At 28.1% G+C, this 15,186-nt stretch overlaps 1 protein-coding gene across 4 annotated transcripts; it reads right to left on the bottom strand.

Annotated features, from left to right (window-relative positions):
• Positions 1-62: 62 nt before the first annotated feature.
• Positions 63-13,635, bottom strand: LOC106679459 (DAZ-associated protein 2). 4 transcript variants are annotated; one of them, XM_067048493.1, is made up of 7 exons: positions 13,477-13,628; positions 12,539-12,699; positions 9,150-9,233; positions 5,136-5,233; positions 3,494-3,643; positions 3,157-3,351; positions 63-1,719 (listed from the first exon to the last, which is right to left on the bottom strand). In XM_067048493.1, the coding sequence occupies exons 2-6, from the start codon at positions 12,690-12,692 to the stop codon at positions 3,169-3,171; spliced, it is 669 nt and encodes a 222-aa protein (XP_066904594.1). In that variant the 5' UTR covers positions 12,693-12,699; positions 13,477-13,628; the 3' UTR covers positions 63-1,719; positions 3,157-3,168. The 4 variants fall into 4 exon arrangements, with proteins under 4 accessions (XP_066904594.1, XP_066904595.1, XP_024216509.1 ...); XM_067048494.1 differs by having other exon boundaries at positions 5,136-5,230; XM_024360741.2 differs by lacking the exon at positions 12,539-12,699 and having other exon boundaries at positions 5,136-5,230; positions 13,477-13,635.
• Between the last annotated feature and the right edge of the window lie 1,551 nt (positions 13,636-15,186).

The following is a 15,186-nucleotide window of genomic DNA, read 5'->3' as shown; positions in this document are numbered from 1 at the left end:
TTATGATATTGCTATAGCAACAATTTAGGATATAAAATGACAGATGAAATAAAAAATACACATTGGGTTTTAAATGTTTTATTAGTTTTTTTTGTGCCTATTTGTACAAGTATACAATATGGTCAAAGTTATTTAATTTAAATTTGATGGAACCAAAACAATTAACAGATAGGAATAAAATATTACAAAATACTTCGATGAATAAAAGTATCACAAGAAATTGTACCAAATAAGTTTCATATTTATCATTTATACGTTAGTGCTGAACAAGTTCAGTTTATTACAGCTAATATCTTAGCGATGTGTATACACACAGAAATGAAGGTATGTATACAGATTTTATTAAAAAAATAAAAAAAGAACACAGACACATGAAATCACCAAGCATGCCTCTCATAATATGAAAGCGCTTTAGTTTTATCAAACATCTTATAATAATAATTCTATTAACATCAATCTATAATTTAAATTATCGATTGATGGCAGATAAAATTTTGAACAATTACTTTAATTAATTAATTTTGAATTAATATCTGAAATACTTACAGGACTAGAATTAAATTGTTTTATAAACTGTAAAGAGTATCAAACAAGCATATGTTATTTTTCTCTTTTTGCTTCATTCATTTTTTATTTCTCGAACAAATTCTAATAAGCTTAACAAATAAATGAAATATAATCTCTTAGAAGATAATATATTTATCTTATACAGCCCTAAGTATTTATTAATTTTTCTTATACGCACAGGAGGTTCCATGGAATAGATATAAACTTAACAAAAGAAATATACTTCTCATAAACAAACCACACATATATAAATGTGAAATTGTTTCGGTCATTGATTAAATAAATATTAATGCCCTAACACTTGTTTAGTTTATATTTAAAACATTTTAACAAAGCCGTATTTTTCCGACTAAGAATGACTTAATTCAAGTTACTTAAAATTTTTCAACTGACTTATCTTTTATGCAATAACAGTAACTTCAAAAGCTTATTTGGGACACATAAAATAATATTTGATTAAAAACAAATGAATATTGCAATACATGAAATTTATTACATATAACAGTCATAACATTAACTTGACTGAATAGTTATTACATTTTTTTTTTTAATAAACAATGGGCTTATAGAAAACTCTCAATGCAATATTTAATAGTCTTTTGTTAAAAGAATTACTCATTATATGATTAAAGTTCCTCTTATTATTTTAAAACATGACCATAGGCAACACTTACCTACTTTTATCATTTTCGACAATTCTGCTTTTATCACAGTTCATTTGACATTTAAAATTGTTTTATTATTCGTTTATGTATCTTATGCCTGTTTTTCTTTTTATTAAAAAAACAATTTTGGAAATAAATATAAATATATTTTTAATATCGTCGATCAAACAAACTTGAAATATAATAAAATAAAACCTTCAAGTAAAAAGATATCTAAAAGAGGATAGTCGGTTTGAGATGATTTTTCTTCATTTTTTTTTCATTATTATTATTTTAAATTAACAAATAAATCATCAAAAACATTAAATAACAAGAGTATTCCATAAATATTGCCTAGTTGTTATATTCCTTTGTTTATCATTTATATGTGGTTATTATGAATACTAAAAGAATATTGAGCTCTCATTAGAGTGTAGTATGGTAGAAGGAGAGGATGGAGAATGTCCAAAGAGAATGGTCGAATCCCCCAACTCGTTTATATGCCTACCTAAAACAACAAAAACAAAATAATAACATCCATGCATAAGAACAAAGTCCCAAAACAGTAGATTACTAAAATTAAGAATGAGTTAATTAATTGTTGACCTTGGAAAATATATATATGAGAAAGTGGTTGGGGATGTGGTCAGTAAAGAACAGAAATAAGTAAAAAAACTTATTTATTAGTGCCAAAGTTTCAGGTAGAATTTCTAGCCTTCATCAGGGCTAAGAACAAACAACAAGATAACAACCAATGAATAATACAATATACAGAATGATGAAAAAATAACTAACATTATGGATACACAGTATTAAAAGACATGAATATTATGACTATCTTAAATATTATCATTATCTTGATATTCTTATATTGCTTTAAGACTATTCATGTCTTTCAAATGTTTTAAAGGTTTGAAATTCTGGCTGAAACAATGGAACTAATAAATATTTTTTTTTACTTATTTGTGTTCATTGACCGCACCCCCAACCATCTTCTCATTATTAAAATTTAGTATTTTAAGATTCATAAAATACTAAAAGCACCTTTTTTTTTTTAAATAAGATTTAAAGTGTTTTTGGAGTCCATCTTTTCAACTTATTTTAAGCAAGAAAATACAACATTAAATTTAGACAAAACATGTTCTCAACCATTCAACTGCTCCAGCCGCATATATACGGAAAGTGAAATTCTTGCCTCCACTGCTACAACCACATATATGGTGGTTGCCTTGAAGGTTGAGAAATCCAACAATAGAATAGATCTAAATTACAAATTGAAACCTCAGGCCAATTTTAACACTATTACAGATGGGTAATAATTAATGTAATATATAAACAATAAGGTGATATAAATGTTAGTAGTATGCATTATACTATTACTTATCTATTCATTATTTCGAGATTGATACCATGCAAAAAGTCTCAATGCAAAATAAATAAATAAAAAATAACCAGTAGACTAAAATAAAAATTAACTATCTACTATTCAAGATTCAATACCTTATGGAATAGATATAATAATTTAAAAATAACGTATTAAGAGATTTAGAAGTGATATCTTATACTTGCTAAATAAAAAAATATTTCTAAACACATTTAATCCAAGAACCAAGAGGTTATTGTAAATTTTTCGTAACTTCTAGAGTTTATAAAAATACCATGTTTTCCAGCCTACTTATACCATTGTAAATAATTTAGTTACTTTTTCTAACAGAAAAATTATTTTAGTGCACTTAAAGAGATATCATAGACATCATAGCTATCGTTATTATGATTAATTAGATTTATTCATATTAGAACATGATCCTAAAAAAATTACACTTGAAACAATAAAATAAAGTGGATATAAATTTATAATTAAATAAAAGTAAAACAGGTATTGCATTAGTAAAGTGAAAGGAAAAGATTTAGTCAACAAATCAATAATGTAATAATGTGAGCTCACCTTAGGAGAGTACTACCAAAAAGTATAACCTCCTTCAGATGCTCCAGTCAGAAAACTACCTTTCTTCTGAGATAAGGTAAGATTGTGGCCAGCCATCGCTGCGAGTTGTGCTGGAGTTGGGGGGACACCAGGAGGAGGGCCTGGTACTACTGGAGCAGCGATTCCGTCAAATCTTGCACCTCCATCATAGCCATTCTATGCAATACGTTAAAACATATTTAAAATTTATTCCTTAAATATAATAAAGAATTATTGAATCCTATGTTTCAAAAATTTGAAAAAATTATAAGTTTATGTAATGAGAAATAATAATGTATAACATTAACTGTAAGCTTACAGGTATCATGATTGTAGGCCTAAGTTGAGGCTGCGGATATGTATAGGCAAGTGGATAATAGGCCTGCATTGGAGTGAAAGCGGAGGTGTAATATCCTGGAGTCGCAGTTTGGCTATACATAGCAGTACCAACACCAACGTGTGGATACATCTGAAATTCATAAGATAGCATTGGTTCATCATAAAAAATTACACATTTAAAGATTTATTTAATTAAAAAAGGATAATAATATTCTACAAAACTGAATAAAAGTTTGAGAAAAAAGATTCAATAAGAAATAAAAATAATTAACAAAAAATCCTTAGTATAATACTTAAAACAAATATGGATTCCTGTCATTTATAATAAAAAACATCAATATAGTCTCAACATTTTAATTTTCTTATAACTCCTAAAGAGTTTCGGCCATCAAGAATATCTTATTTATAATATCACATATTATAATTTTATTTTATTTACACTATCTATTACAACCTTATTGATAGATTGATAGGGTTATAATAGAGTGTAGATTGAATAAAATTAGAATAATTAAATAATTGATAAAAATGGTTGGTAGACTTAAGATATATTTTGACAAGGCAGAACAGCCTGCAACATTGTTAGCTGTGATATTATAAATAATATATTTGAATATGACCTGATTGGCCAAAACAGTTAGTAACAGTAGTTATAAAAAAATAAACATGTTGTGACTATATGGACTTTTTTTTTCATTATAAATGATAAAACACAAACCAGTCCCGAACAAGAGATTAAATTATACAAGGATTCCTATGCCATCACTGTATGAAAATGGTTGAAGTTGTATTATGAAGCAAAATTTATATTATCACAACACAAAAGCACCTTGCTAACCCAACTTTCACTAGTCTGACCATCTCAGGAACCCAATGTTCATTCAATCGAACCCCTTCCTACCATTTAAATAGCAATTATTTCAGTTTAATTTCGAACTTGGTCTGGTGAAGTAAAATTATTTTCAATATATATATTTTTTTTAATTTTTCAAAATGGAAAAACATGGAAGTAAAAACAAATACAAGACAATAATGTTGATAAAAAAGATTGAGGTTCTAAGACACCTAGAGAACGGTATTTTAGAAATTTTATTTCTTGACCCTTGTCGAGGTTTATTAATCATATATCATTAATAAATGATTAAACATGGATTATTATTATTTTAGACAAAAGTCTCTAGATAATCACATAAGAATTTGAAGACAGAATGGCAGAGTGATTTGAAGAATTTCCAATGAACATCAGGACAGATAACAAAGAAAAAACACAATAATGATTTGCTTTAACCAATAATGTAGAAAATAATAACAATCTAAAATCAAGTCCTATTATATGGTAGAAAGTAATAGCTTTAAGATGCCAAAATAATGCTATGCCTAAAAATGTGAGGTGAATTCTACTGTTGATACGTCCACTAATACAGAAGGGTGGCTAAAGCAGAAAAAATTGCTATGGGAAATTTATATTTAATTATAAATACACTATGTAGTTATGTTTTATTTTTTTAAAGTTATCATTAATGAAATTATAAGTTAGATATAAACAAAATGCAATTCAAATAATAACAAAGCAAAATAAAATATAAAATTATTTAAATCAAATTTATAAGATGTTTTAATACCTGTTGTGCCATAATAGCGGGCAGCTGTTGATCATAAGGAGGGGGAGCCTGTCCAGGGTAAAGTTGCTGGTAAACTGCATATGGCGATGCTGTGGCTGCTTCAATAATATAAATTAATTAAAACAATTTGTAATTATTTATTAAAGAAAAATAAATAATGAAAGTTTAAGGTTTTACATTTAATTCAAACCAAGTGAAATTAAGCAATAAAAATGAAATAGTATTGAATGGAATTCAACTATTATTCTAGGATAAAATTGTATTTTTATTTTACATGAGTACGAAGTTTTTTAAAATAAAAAATAATTATAATTTTCTCCCGATCAATTATACTGACAATCGCAATTTTTCAAAAGCATTAATAGCAATTATTAAATTTATCAAAAATTTGTTCAGAAGATTGTACAATTTTTATTCACTCTCTACAAACGAAATAAACTATAATAAATACACCTAACACCTATAAGATAATAATAAAAAAGAAAAAAAAAAAAAAAGATTATTAGTAATAAGCATAACCATTAGAAAATATAAATAGCCCCATAACTCCATATTTTTTTTTTAAGTGGAGCTCATAATTAAGAGCACATAGCCTAGTTAAGTTAAGGCATGAACCCCTCTACAATTTCAAAAGTCAAATTGAATTAAAAATAATAATCAATTTCTACAAGTTTAGTTACTGTGATTGATGCTCAAAAACAACCTCACCTCATTTCTGCGACAGGTTTGTTGTATGTAATGAGATTTATTTAGATATTTTTAAAGGTTTATTTTTGTAAGTTTCTAATAACAGTTTTTTTTGTTAATTTGATGATTGCTTACTGTTATTATTCTGCTACAACACAACCTACAAGAACCCATGGGGCCTCCTCCACCATAGCAAACCAAAATTCACGATCTCTTGTTCTCTTCCTCCATCTTATAACATTCTACTGCCTTAGATCCTCCTCCACATCATCCAGCTATCTGATCCAGGGACATACTCTTTTTCGTTTTCCATCCGGTTTCCCTTGGAGCATGTTCTTGGAATCCTTTTATCATAAATCCTCTTTTTATTCATCTCATTTGAGCTCTTTTCACTAATGCCACGATATTGAGTTTCCTAAAGAGTTCCATTAGCTCCTCACTCTTTCTTCTACTAATCCTTTTCTCCGAGTCACCTCCCCAAATCATTCTTAATACCTTTCTTTCCTAGGAGTTGAGCATCTGTTCTCTGCTTTCCTTGTCAAGGGCCATGTTTCATACTCATAGATTACTACTGGTCTTATGAAGGTTTTGTAGATTTACTACTTTTACTCTTTTAGAGAGAGCTTTAAACCTCAATTGGAAGAATATAGTTGGGCGTATGAAGTAGATTGGAGATAGTCCAGGTGGCGGTTAATAAAAGTATTAAAATAGTAAAAGAAAACTATTTATTCTTAACCTTTTATTGGTAAACAATAAATATTTTTCTTTTACTATTTTGATATCTTTATTGACCGCCACCCAGATTATCTTCCTACAATTTTAACTTCAATACTCTTTGGAGTGAGAAATAAGATCTATTTCTTGCTGCTTTCCTGGCCTCTATTTCGCTCTCTACTTTGTTGTCATCTGTGACCAGGCTTCCCAGGTAGTTTACAGAACTGAAACTGTTATCGTAAAAGTTCCTTAACTAATCACTTCACCAGATTTTTTGAATTTTTTATTTTTATATTGTAAATAAAAATATCAACTTTATTGAGATAATAATCAAATTATGATTTTACACACATGATCGAAATGATGTAAAACAAATTAAAAAGTTGAAAAACTTAAATTCATATTGATGACAAGACAGTTATCAAATGCAATGTTTCCCAAACTGAGTGCAGTGGCATGTTTTGTTACAAGCATAAGCGAAGGGTGTAGTGAGTGAATTCCATTTTCTGAAAATAATATTAAAAAAATTGCACTGTTTTTTCTTCTATTCCTGCATACTGAACCACTCTAAGGTTAATTATTATGCCACAAATGTTTAATTACTCAACAAGGATGCTGCAATTTTTTTTTATTGTCCGAGAGGACGGCGAAACATGTTTGGGAACCAACTGACTTTCCTAATCAGTTTAATAAATAATAAAGAATACAATAAAAACATAATTAATAAAGAAAATAATCGAAATAAGAAAGAATTTAATTCCTTCTTTTAAAAATACAAAAGTATAATATTACCATGGCTCACTGCTCCTTCCCTTCTTTGCCCTAAGCTAATTGAAATTGTCCAGTAAAATAAAAAAACATCTTACCTTAATATGAATTTAAGGTTTAAGACAAAGATGTAGCACCACTCGTTTTTGGCAATAACTCCTCAACCAAAATATAAGTAATTTATTCTATCACCAATCAGAGTCAGTATTGTCTAGCCATTAGGGCAATGAGGCCAGAATAATATGGTAAAAAATTGAATAAAATCACCAAATTAATAGTTATAGCTTCATTGTGATAATTAAAATTAATGTACAAACATTTAAGAAGTATTTTTCTAAAATTTTCATTGCAAGTTAAAAAAAAATCCTAAATATCACTAATTCTATGATAATACTTTTTCACATAAACTTGGATCTTTTTGGTATGTTATACGTATGGATATATAATGTAATAACTTCATTATTATCTAAGAAACTGATGAAAATACCACTATATAGCTAAATGCTTACGCTAACATTTAACCAACTTGAGCTAAACATAGCCATACCCATACCTTTTACAAGCCTCCAATTACCACTCCTCTCATAGTGGATTTTATATAAAACATTGATTTGCCCTCAAATAAAAATAAACAAAATTTTTTGTGTAACTGTAATAATAGACTTTCCATAATTAGCAAACATGAAACAATTCTAATTTCTTCTAAAAATCTTTTTGCAAATTGTAAAGTTAAAATTTTTAAAATATAGCTGGTTTAATAATTTTAAATGAGAATAAACAGAAACTTTCTTAATAAAAAAAAAGAAAGCAACAACATTGCAATAAAATATAATAGGCTTGCTAAAACATGAGTGCATGCACAGTGCAGGTTTTCCATTCAGTAACATGTATGCTGTACATGCCCAACAGTTTGATATTATTTGATATTCGCACATGTGCAAGTGTGTGGATGGGTTAGTTAGATTGGCTGTTATAAGTTTGCCTGAATTTGGAGCCAATCCGTCAGGAGTCTGTTTTTAGGCTCAAATCTAAGGGTGCTTATGCTCCAACCACACGTTTAGTTAGCATTTGTTTTAGAACTGCCAGCAGAAGAATTAGTTAAAGAATTTCCTCAACCTCTGGATTCAATAATAAACTCTTTCTTAAAATTGTATATTTTAAAATTCAATCAATTCAGACTGATTAATACATTGTATCAAATCTTTTCCATTAACTTGAGAAGTTTATTTTAGATTTAACATAGCATAAATATATATTTATGAAGACATTATAAGTCTTGGTAATTAAATTAAAAAGTTACTGATGAAAATTCAAGAACAAAAAAGGAATTTATAGGTTATATAGTACAATTTTTATTTTGTCCCTAATTAAAATGAAAATAGAGTTGATAAAACTTAATAGCTGAAAAAATTCAAAAGAACAAAACAAGCGTGTGGATACTGGCGTTTGTTGCTTCCTTTGTTTACCGAGTCTTGGATTTGCAACGAGTGACAAACATGTAGATTCAGAATCTTACCATAGATTGTATCTAGGAATCATTTACTGAAAGACCATTCTTTAGTATCAGACTTCACTCCTTTATTACCAACATAACAAGCTCAAAACTCAAAAATACTGTCAGTATTTTAATTTCTTCAATAATACTGCCAGAAATGTAAAGGGATAAATATAACCATGCATGAAACCATAATAGCTATTTGTCATTAACATTAACAGAACTTTAAATTTAGAATAACTGGCTAGACAGAAAAAAAAAAGTTTTGAGCTGTATAAAGCATAAGATGAACCTAATTTTCAAGATTATACATTTCATGGAAAATACTAAATATTAAATTTTCAACATACCAGCATAAGCAGCAGCCGCAGGAGTTGCGGGGTGAGGAGGGGCTGGTACATAGCCTGCTGGAGCTTGGGGGGCACTTGGGTAACCTAAAAAATATCAAAGAATTACCCACTGAAGAAAAGCAACCAGAAGGACACGAAACAACCAGTTAAAAAAAAAGCACCACATGCTTCAAAAACTAGATGGGATTTTTACTATTGTTTTACGAAAAATAATATTAATGTTCAAAAAAAATAATAAATAAAAACAGCTTGATTAACAATTAATACAAATGCAATAAGTGTATTTTTTTTTACAAAATGCAACATGCATTATGTTAAAAAATGTTATTTATATGCCATGATAAAATAGAGGTGTTTTAGCTTACATGTGCTGGTATGATAATAAAAGTCCCATCTTTTTGATTTAAAATTACAACAAAGCAAAATGGTTATTAGATTTATTAGCAATTTACTGGATTGCATTATAATTAAATCAGCAGTATCCTGGTTGTCTCGAGACGGAACGGAACAAACACCATAAATGTATACAATAAAAACTACTGCAAACCACCACCCAAAACCACAGTTAACTTTTGATTTTTCAAAACTTTACTGTGGTCAATAATTAAATAGTTATTATCAGCAAACAGCAATTATGTATATACACTCAGTAGAAAAACAAATGATCAAATATACATTAATACAAATTGCTATCCAAACCCATACAGTCACACTTAAATGTATAAATGATGAATAAACACGCAGTAAAAATATAAAAGTGTAACCGAGTTATTAGTCGTATAGAGTAGATTTTCCACCACACAATGTGTTTCAAAAATAAATAAAAGGAAAACCAATAAGCACCTATATAGATACTAAACAAGAAATATCTTGCGATCCACATCTGTGGATCGAACGAGACTCAAAGTGGTGAGATGTGATGGTTACAACAGTGTAGCCCTAGAGGCCCGAGCCACTTGTCATCATCCTTTGTGAAGCAAATTAGCACCTGTGGGGTACAAACTAAAAATATGTAACCTACGTCAATGGCTCGAAACTTCGACACAGACTTTAAAAATTACAGCAACAAATCATTAGTGAACATTTGGGAGCTGAGAAAAAAAAAATTATAAAATTTACAACAAAAAATCTGAGATTCTGAATGTAATTCTAAAATTCATTATTTTATTCTTTTAAAGAACAAAGAAACCCTTAATTTTGAGAGAAATTTTGAAGTGTTTGAGAATATTGTCCCGCCAATTTATGTTTTAAAAGATAAAACATTTGTGTGCCTATATATGTTTCATGCCATGCAACCCCTTATAACTAAACATGCTTGTTTGAATAATTCAAAACACATACAACTTTTAACTTAAACTCATTCCACAGCATGAAGACACTTTTAATTATTAAGTTACAGCTGAGTTTACTGAATTTTTTTTTTGTCTGATATCTAACAAAAACATCAGTAGCAAATGATAAAGCTAAAATGATTCTCAGAAAATGATCAAAAGCATTTTTACTTTTAGAATATATATCAAAATTCAGTTCCTTCAAGTTCATGTGTGGAGTTTAGGTTTATAAAACAAAAATCTTAAATAGTGCATTCAGAAATAAAATTCAAGTAACTTATATATAAATGTTAAAATGTATACATACCAGGTGAACTGACTGATAAATTAAAATTTATTCATTTCACTTTTAAATTATCAAAAATCAAAACAGAATTAAATTGCTTTAAACTAAAATTTAATTGATAAATGTACACAAGAAATTATCCAATAGAATATTATTAAATAAAATAAATGAAAATATTATATGATATTGATAATAAACAGTTATAAGTGACAGAGAATGATTTTTGTTTAAACATAAAACTAGACAGAAAATATTGATCAATTTCAAGGTCAGTTCATCTGAGCAAGGGAAAAAAGAAAGAAAAAAAAACAAAATGAGATAAAAATAACATGCAATTTTAATAACAGGCATGCTAAATATCTAATGCAACAAAGAAATGAAAGGAACAAACAAGTAACAAAATTTTTTGAAGTATCTGTATTGATTTTACAATACAGCAGATGAACCAATGAACAGATGACAGAGTGACCTAGATTCAGTATTGATTATCCTTAAAATCTGGATTTGCTCCTTCCAAAATCCTTTGTATCTCAATTCTACAGTAAAACAGTGCTGTACAACAAAGGGGCATTTCATATACTAAGAAGTTATAGTAATAATGAAATGCCACAAAGTTATTTGTCTTAAAAATATTTAAAATTGAGCCAAAAAATATGAAAGCAATATAAAAAATAGAGGTATTTTAAGCAAAAGCCTGAAAGTCCATTAAGCATATCAAATTTAATTCCACTATTCATTAGTTAACTCAAAAAATAATGAAAGATTGTTTAGATTTTATAGGTCTTTCAAACTTTTGGCTCAGTCATAAAATCAATAACCACAAATTCAACTTCATGCAAAACAAGCACCTACATGCAGCAAAAGTGAAGCCTGATGTTTTAATGTTAACCCACCCATCCAGCCTCCTAATAAAAAAGAAAATTTTTTTACCTATCAAAATTATAAGGACATGTAGAAGTTATTTTTGCAGTTCAAATTTAGTTCCTCTCTGTAAATTCAATGTACAGATTATGAAAAATTCCTCCCAATTTTTAAAAAATAAATGGCGGATAAAATATAATAAATAAATAATTAAGTTAAAATTCTTCAATAGAAGTATTATTAAACTGAAATATGAAACAATTTTTAAAACATGAGTGTAAAAGTTCGAACCATTTTCGCAATAAAATTAAAAAAATAAAATTGTATCCCCTTGGGATCAAATAAACCTTTTACTGGAACTATGGGATTGAGATTATGGTTAGGTGCAAACCAGAAAGGAGATAGCTAACTAAACAAGCAGAAATTCTCTTCTATCTTTGATAATTACAAATAGTACAAAGAATACTCATCTTATAGTGAAAATCTTAAGTCAAAGCTATGATGAATCAAATTGTAAAAGGAACAATTAACAAAAGAAGAGAATTACTGATGCCTAATTCATGCAAGTTTTTGCTCATGGATTTAAACTTAAATGTTGTTTAAAAATTACAATTAACTAATTGTATAGACATAATTTGAAAAAAGACGACAAATGATAAGGAAGGCCGGAAAAGACTTTTATCAAATATGATAAAAAGAATTAGCAAAATTAAACAATACCAATAAATCTGTTTAACATAATTTAAGTTATGACCCATGGGCAAAAAATTGGAAACATATGCACTCTTATACTACTTCTAGTGTCCTAAACGGGGAAACAATGAAAAGAAAAACACACAAGCACAATAGAGAATTATAGCAAAAAATAAAACACACAGAGAGTAGAGATAGATAGAGAGGTGTGAAAATACGTTTATAATTAGTATATACGAGAATCAGGCCCCATTGCGACGATCCGTGGGTATCAAAAAGCTGTAACGGATATAAGGTTAGTGAGATTACCAACACTAAAACACCATAGGTTGATGCCTCTGTTAAGATCACTAGCCAATCCCGCGTCGCCATTGAATCTCTGAAAATAGAACATACACATAGCAAATGCACAACATAAAAAGATGTGCCCTTTCAACTGTTTGGTTTAACAGGGAATGTAAGGAATAAATTCATATAAAGTAACTTCAATAAATTAAGGAAATGAGTAGTATACACGTCTTTCCTGAAGATTGGATGGAATTACAGTTGAAATATGTAAAGTTCAATTCTTAAAAAAGTTAATTTCAAATAAAATATTTATAAAATGATCAAAATAAGATTATACCCAAATTAAAAAACATAAATTATAAATTAAATTCAATAACCATGATTTAATAACAATTGTAATAATTGAAAATGAATAAATTAAATAGGATTAACCAAAGGATGTAAAAATTATGAATTAGGAAATGCACATCAATAATTGTGCTTTAGTGGGTGGAAAGGATTCAGGAAGTGCGAGAAATCAGAAGCAACTTAAATGAATAAATCATAAATTAAAATCTAGAAATAATAATTTCAAAAAAAAAACAATAAGTATATGAAAAAAAATAACATGTATGATGCAAGTGGCTCCATTTTGTTCACCTTCTACTAGGTATTGATTTTACTCTTCTTTGTTATTCCTCAGTTTTGTACAAATACATATATATATCCTCTTATGATATTTGTACTCACATAATTAACAATGTAATAAAAAATGGCATAGATTACACAGTGAAACAAAATTCAACATTAAAATACACACTGAAGGGCGTAATCCTTTGTTTCAGCTATTGAAAAACATTTGATGAAATAATAGAAATGATAAGCATACCTTTCTTTTCAGACATGATAGGAGTCAGTTACTAACAGTTTTATTTCAGTTTCTTAAAGAGACAATTGCGTCTAAAACCTTAAGTTACTATTACTAGAATTTGGCGTCAAGTAAGAACTCTGAACATTGATCAGTGTGACAAACGAATCCACTGCCTGCATAACATCCGACGAGGGTTACTACATCAGAAGGCTAGAGGCGCCAAATTCAAATTTAAAATTGGAATAGATTCGAAAACTTGTAATTGTTCGATTACGATCAGATATTATAGTTTTAAAGCTGTAATAAGTTTTATTGGAACTATTAAAGGCCAACTGATTAAGAAACTTTATGAATTCAGTAGTCGTTCCGATAAATGTAAAACAAAGCAGGTGGTCGAGTTATAATTGAACAAAGAAACACTAATCAGAAAATCTTTATTAATTATTACAGAAAACTCTTTTTAATATATTATTAATAATTTATAGAAGCTGTTTTAATGTACTTAAAAGACCTGTTTCATTAAAATTTAACCTATCAACAAGTAAATGTATTTAAATGTAGGTCATATAACAAAATCTATACCAAAAAATAACAATAGATAATTAATCAAACGCATTACGTATTAAAATAAATTCAAGTTATTTAGTTATTTCACGCCATATTAAAAATTTTCCATTATCAGTACATTATAATTATAAATGCATGTTATTTACGTAAATTTAGAGAAAAAAGGAATATGTTCTTCTGATCTAAATTGGTCATCAATAAAATAGAGAGTATGTCCTTGATTCAAATGATAACAATATTGCTAATTACTGTAAGAAACATACCCTGAGAACTATTACTCAATCGTTCATTATTTAAATTAACTATTCATTACAACAATAAATCATTTTAAAAAATGTAAACTTTAAGTTACTGTTTTTAAACTGTAAACAACTAGTATTCATAATCTTTTTGTTTAAATGTATGTATTTGAGGTTTTTCTTACGATGTTTTACGTAGATTGGATAAAGTTTGCCCTAACTATCCATTGCAAATTGCTATTCCAGCAATAGAAAAAAAAAATGAAGATGAGGTGTTTCTCAAATGTCTCATGCTATGTTGTATCCAGGATTTTGTTTAGGTAGTCCATCCAAGAATCTACTTTTGAGGAATCCATCCCAACCTAGGAAAATTCTAAACATAACATTTTCCAAGACTACGTTTATTAATTATGAAATAATATAAAACAGATTTAAATATTTCTTGTTCACAGATTAGAACAAATGTGATACCTTTGGAGGGGGAAGGGAGAAGAGGTCCGGACCCTTCGGACCCTCTCCCCTCTGAGTACGTCACTAATCGGGGGTGTCCTCTTATATTGTTATCTAAGCCAATCGGTGGAGGATTTTTTTTCCTACCTTCTGAATTTGATTACAATTTAAATACAATATATATACAATCTTAAGTCTAAACAAATATAAGTAGTATATAATTAGGGTTGAGGTTTTATATATTTATTGTATTTAGGATTGCAATACAATTTAGGTGGTAAAAAAAAATAAAGGTTCACTCACATGACTTACTCCAAGTCCAGTACAAACATCGTTTTCTATATCTGATAATCTTGGACAGATATGAAATTTCTTTATTTTAGTTTAACTTTGTTGACAATAATCTTCCAAACGAGCATTTGGAAAGTTAAAAGAGATGTACAATTACCTAATTATTGCAAAACTAATAAAA

The sequence above is a fragment of the Halyomorpha halys genome, unplaced genomic scaffold, assembly GCF_000696795.3.
Source record: "Halyomorpha halys isolate HHAL.00 unplaced genomic scaffold, Hhal_1.1 Scaffold205.1, whole genome shotgun sequence".
In the NCBI taxonomy this organism is placed as follows: Eukaryota; Metazoa; Arthropoda; class Insecta; order Hemiptera; family Pentatomidae; genus Halyomorpha; species Halyomorpha halys.
This window is presented reverse-complemented; position numbering and strand designations above follow the sequence as displayed.

Coding starts and splice junctions, on each gene's coding strand:
- LOC106679459 (XM_067048493.1), bottom strand. CDS start 12,692: ATGGCGACGCGGGATTGGCTAGTGATCTTAACAGAGGCATCAACCTAT. Junction 5,234..9,149: donor TGCGGCTGCTGCTTATGCTG/GTATGTTGAAAA, acceptor ATATTATTGAAG/CAGCCACAGCATCGCCATAT. Junction 3,644..5,135: donor CCGCTATTATGGCACAACAG/GTATTAAAACAT, acceptor TATGAATTTCAG/ATGTATCCACACGTTGGTGT.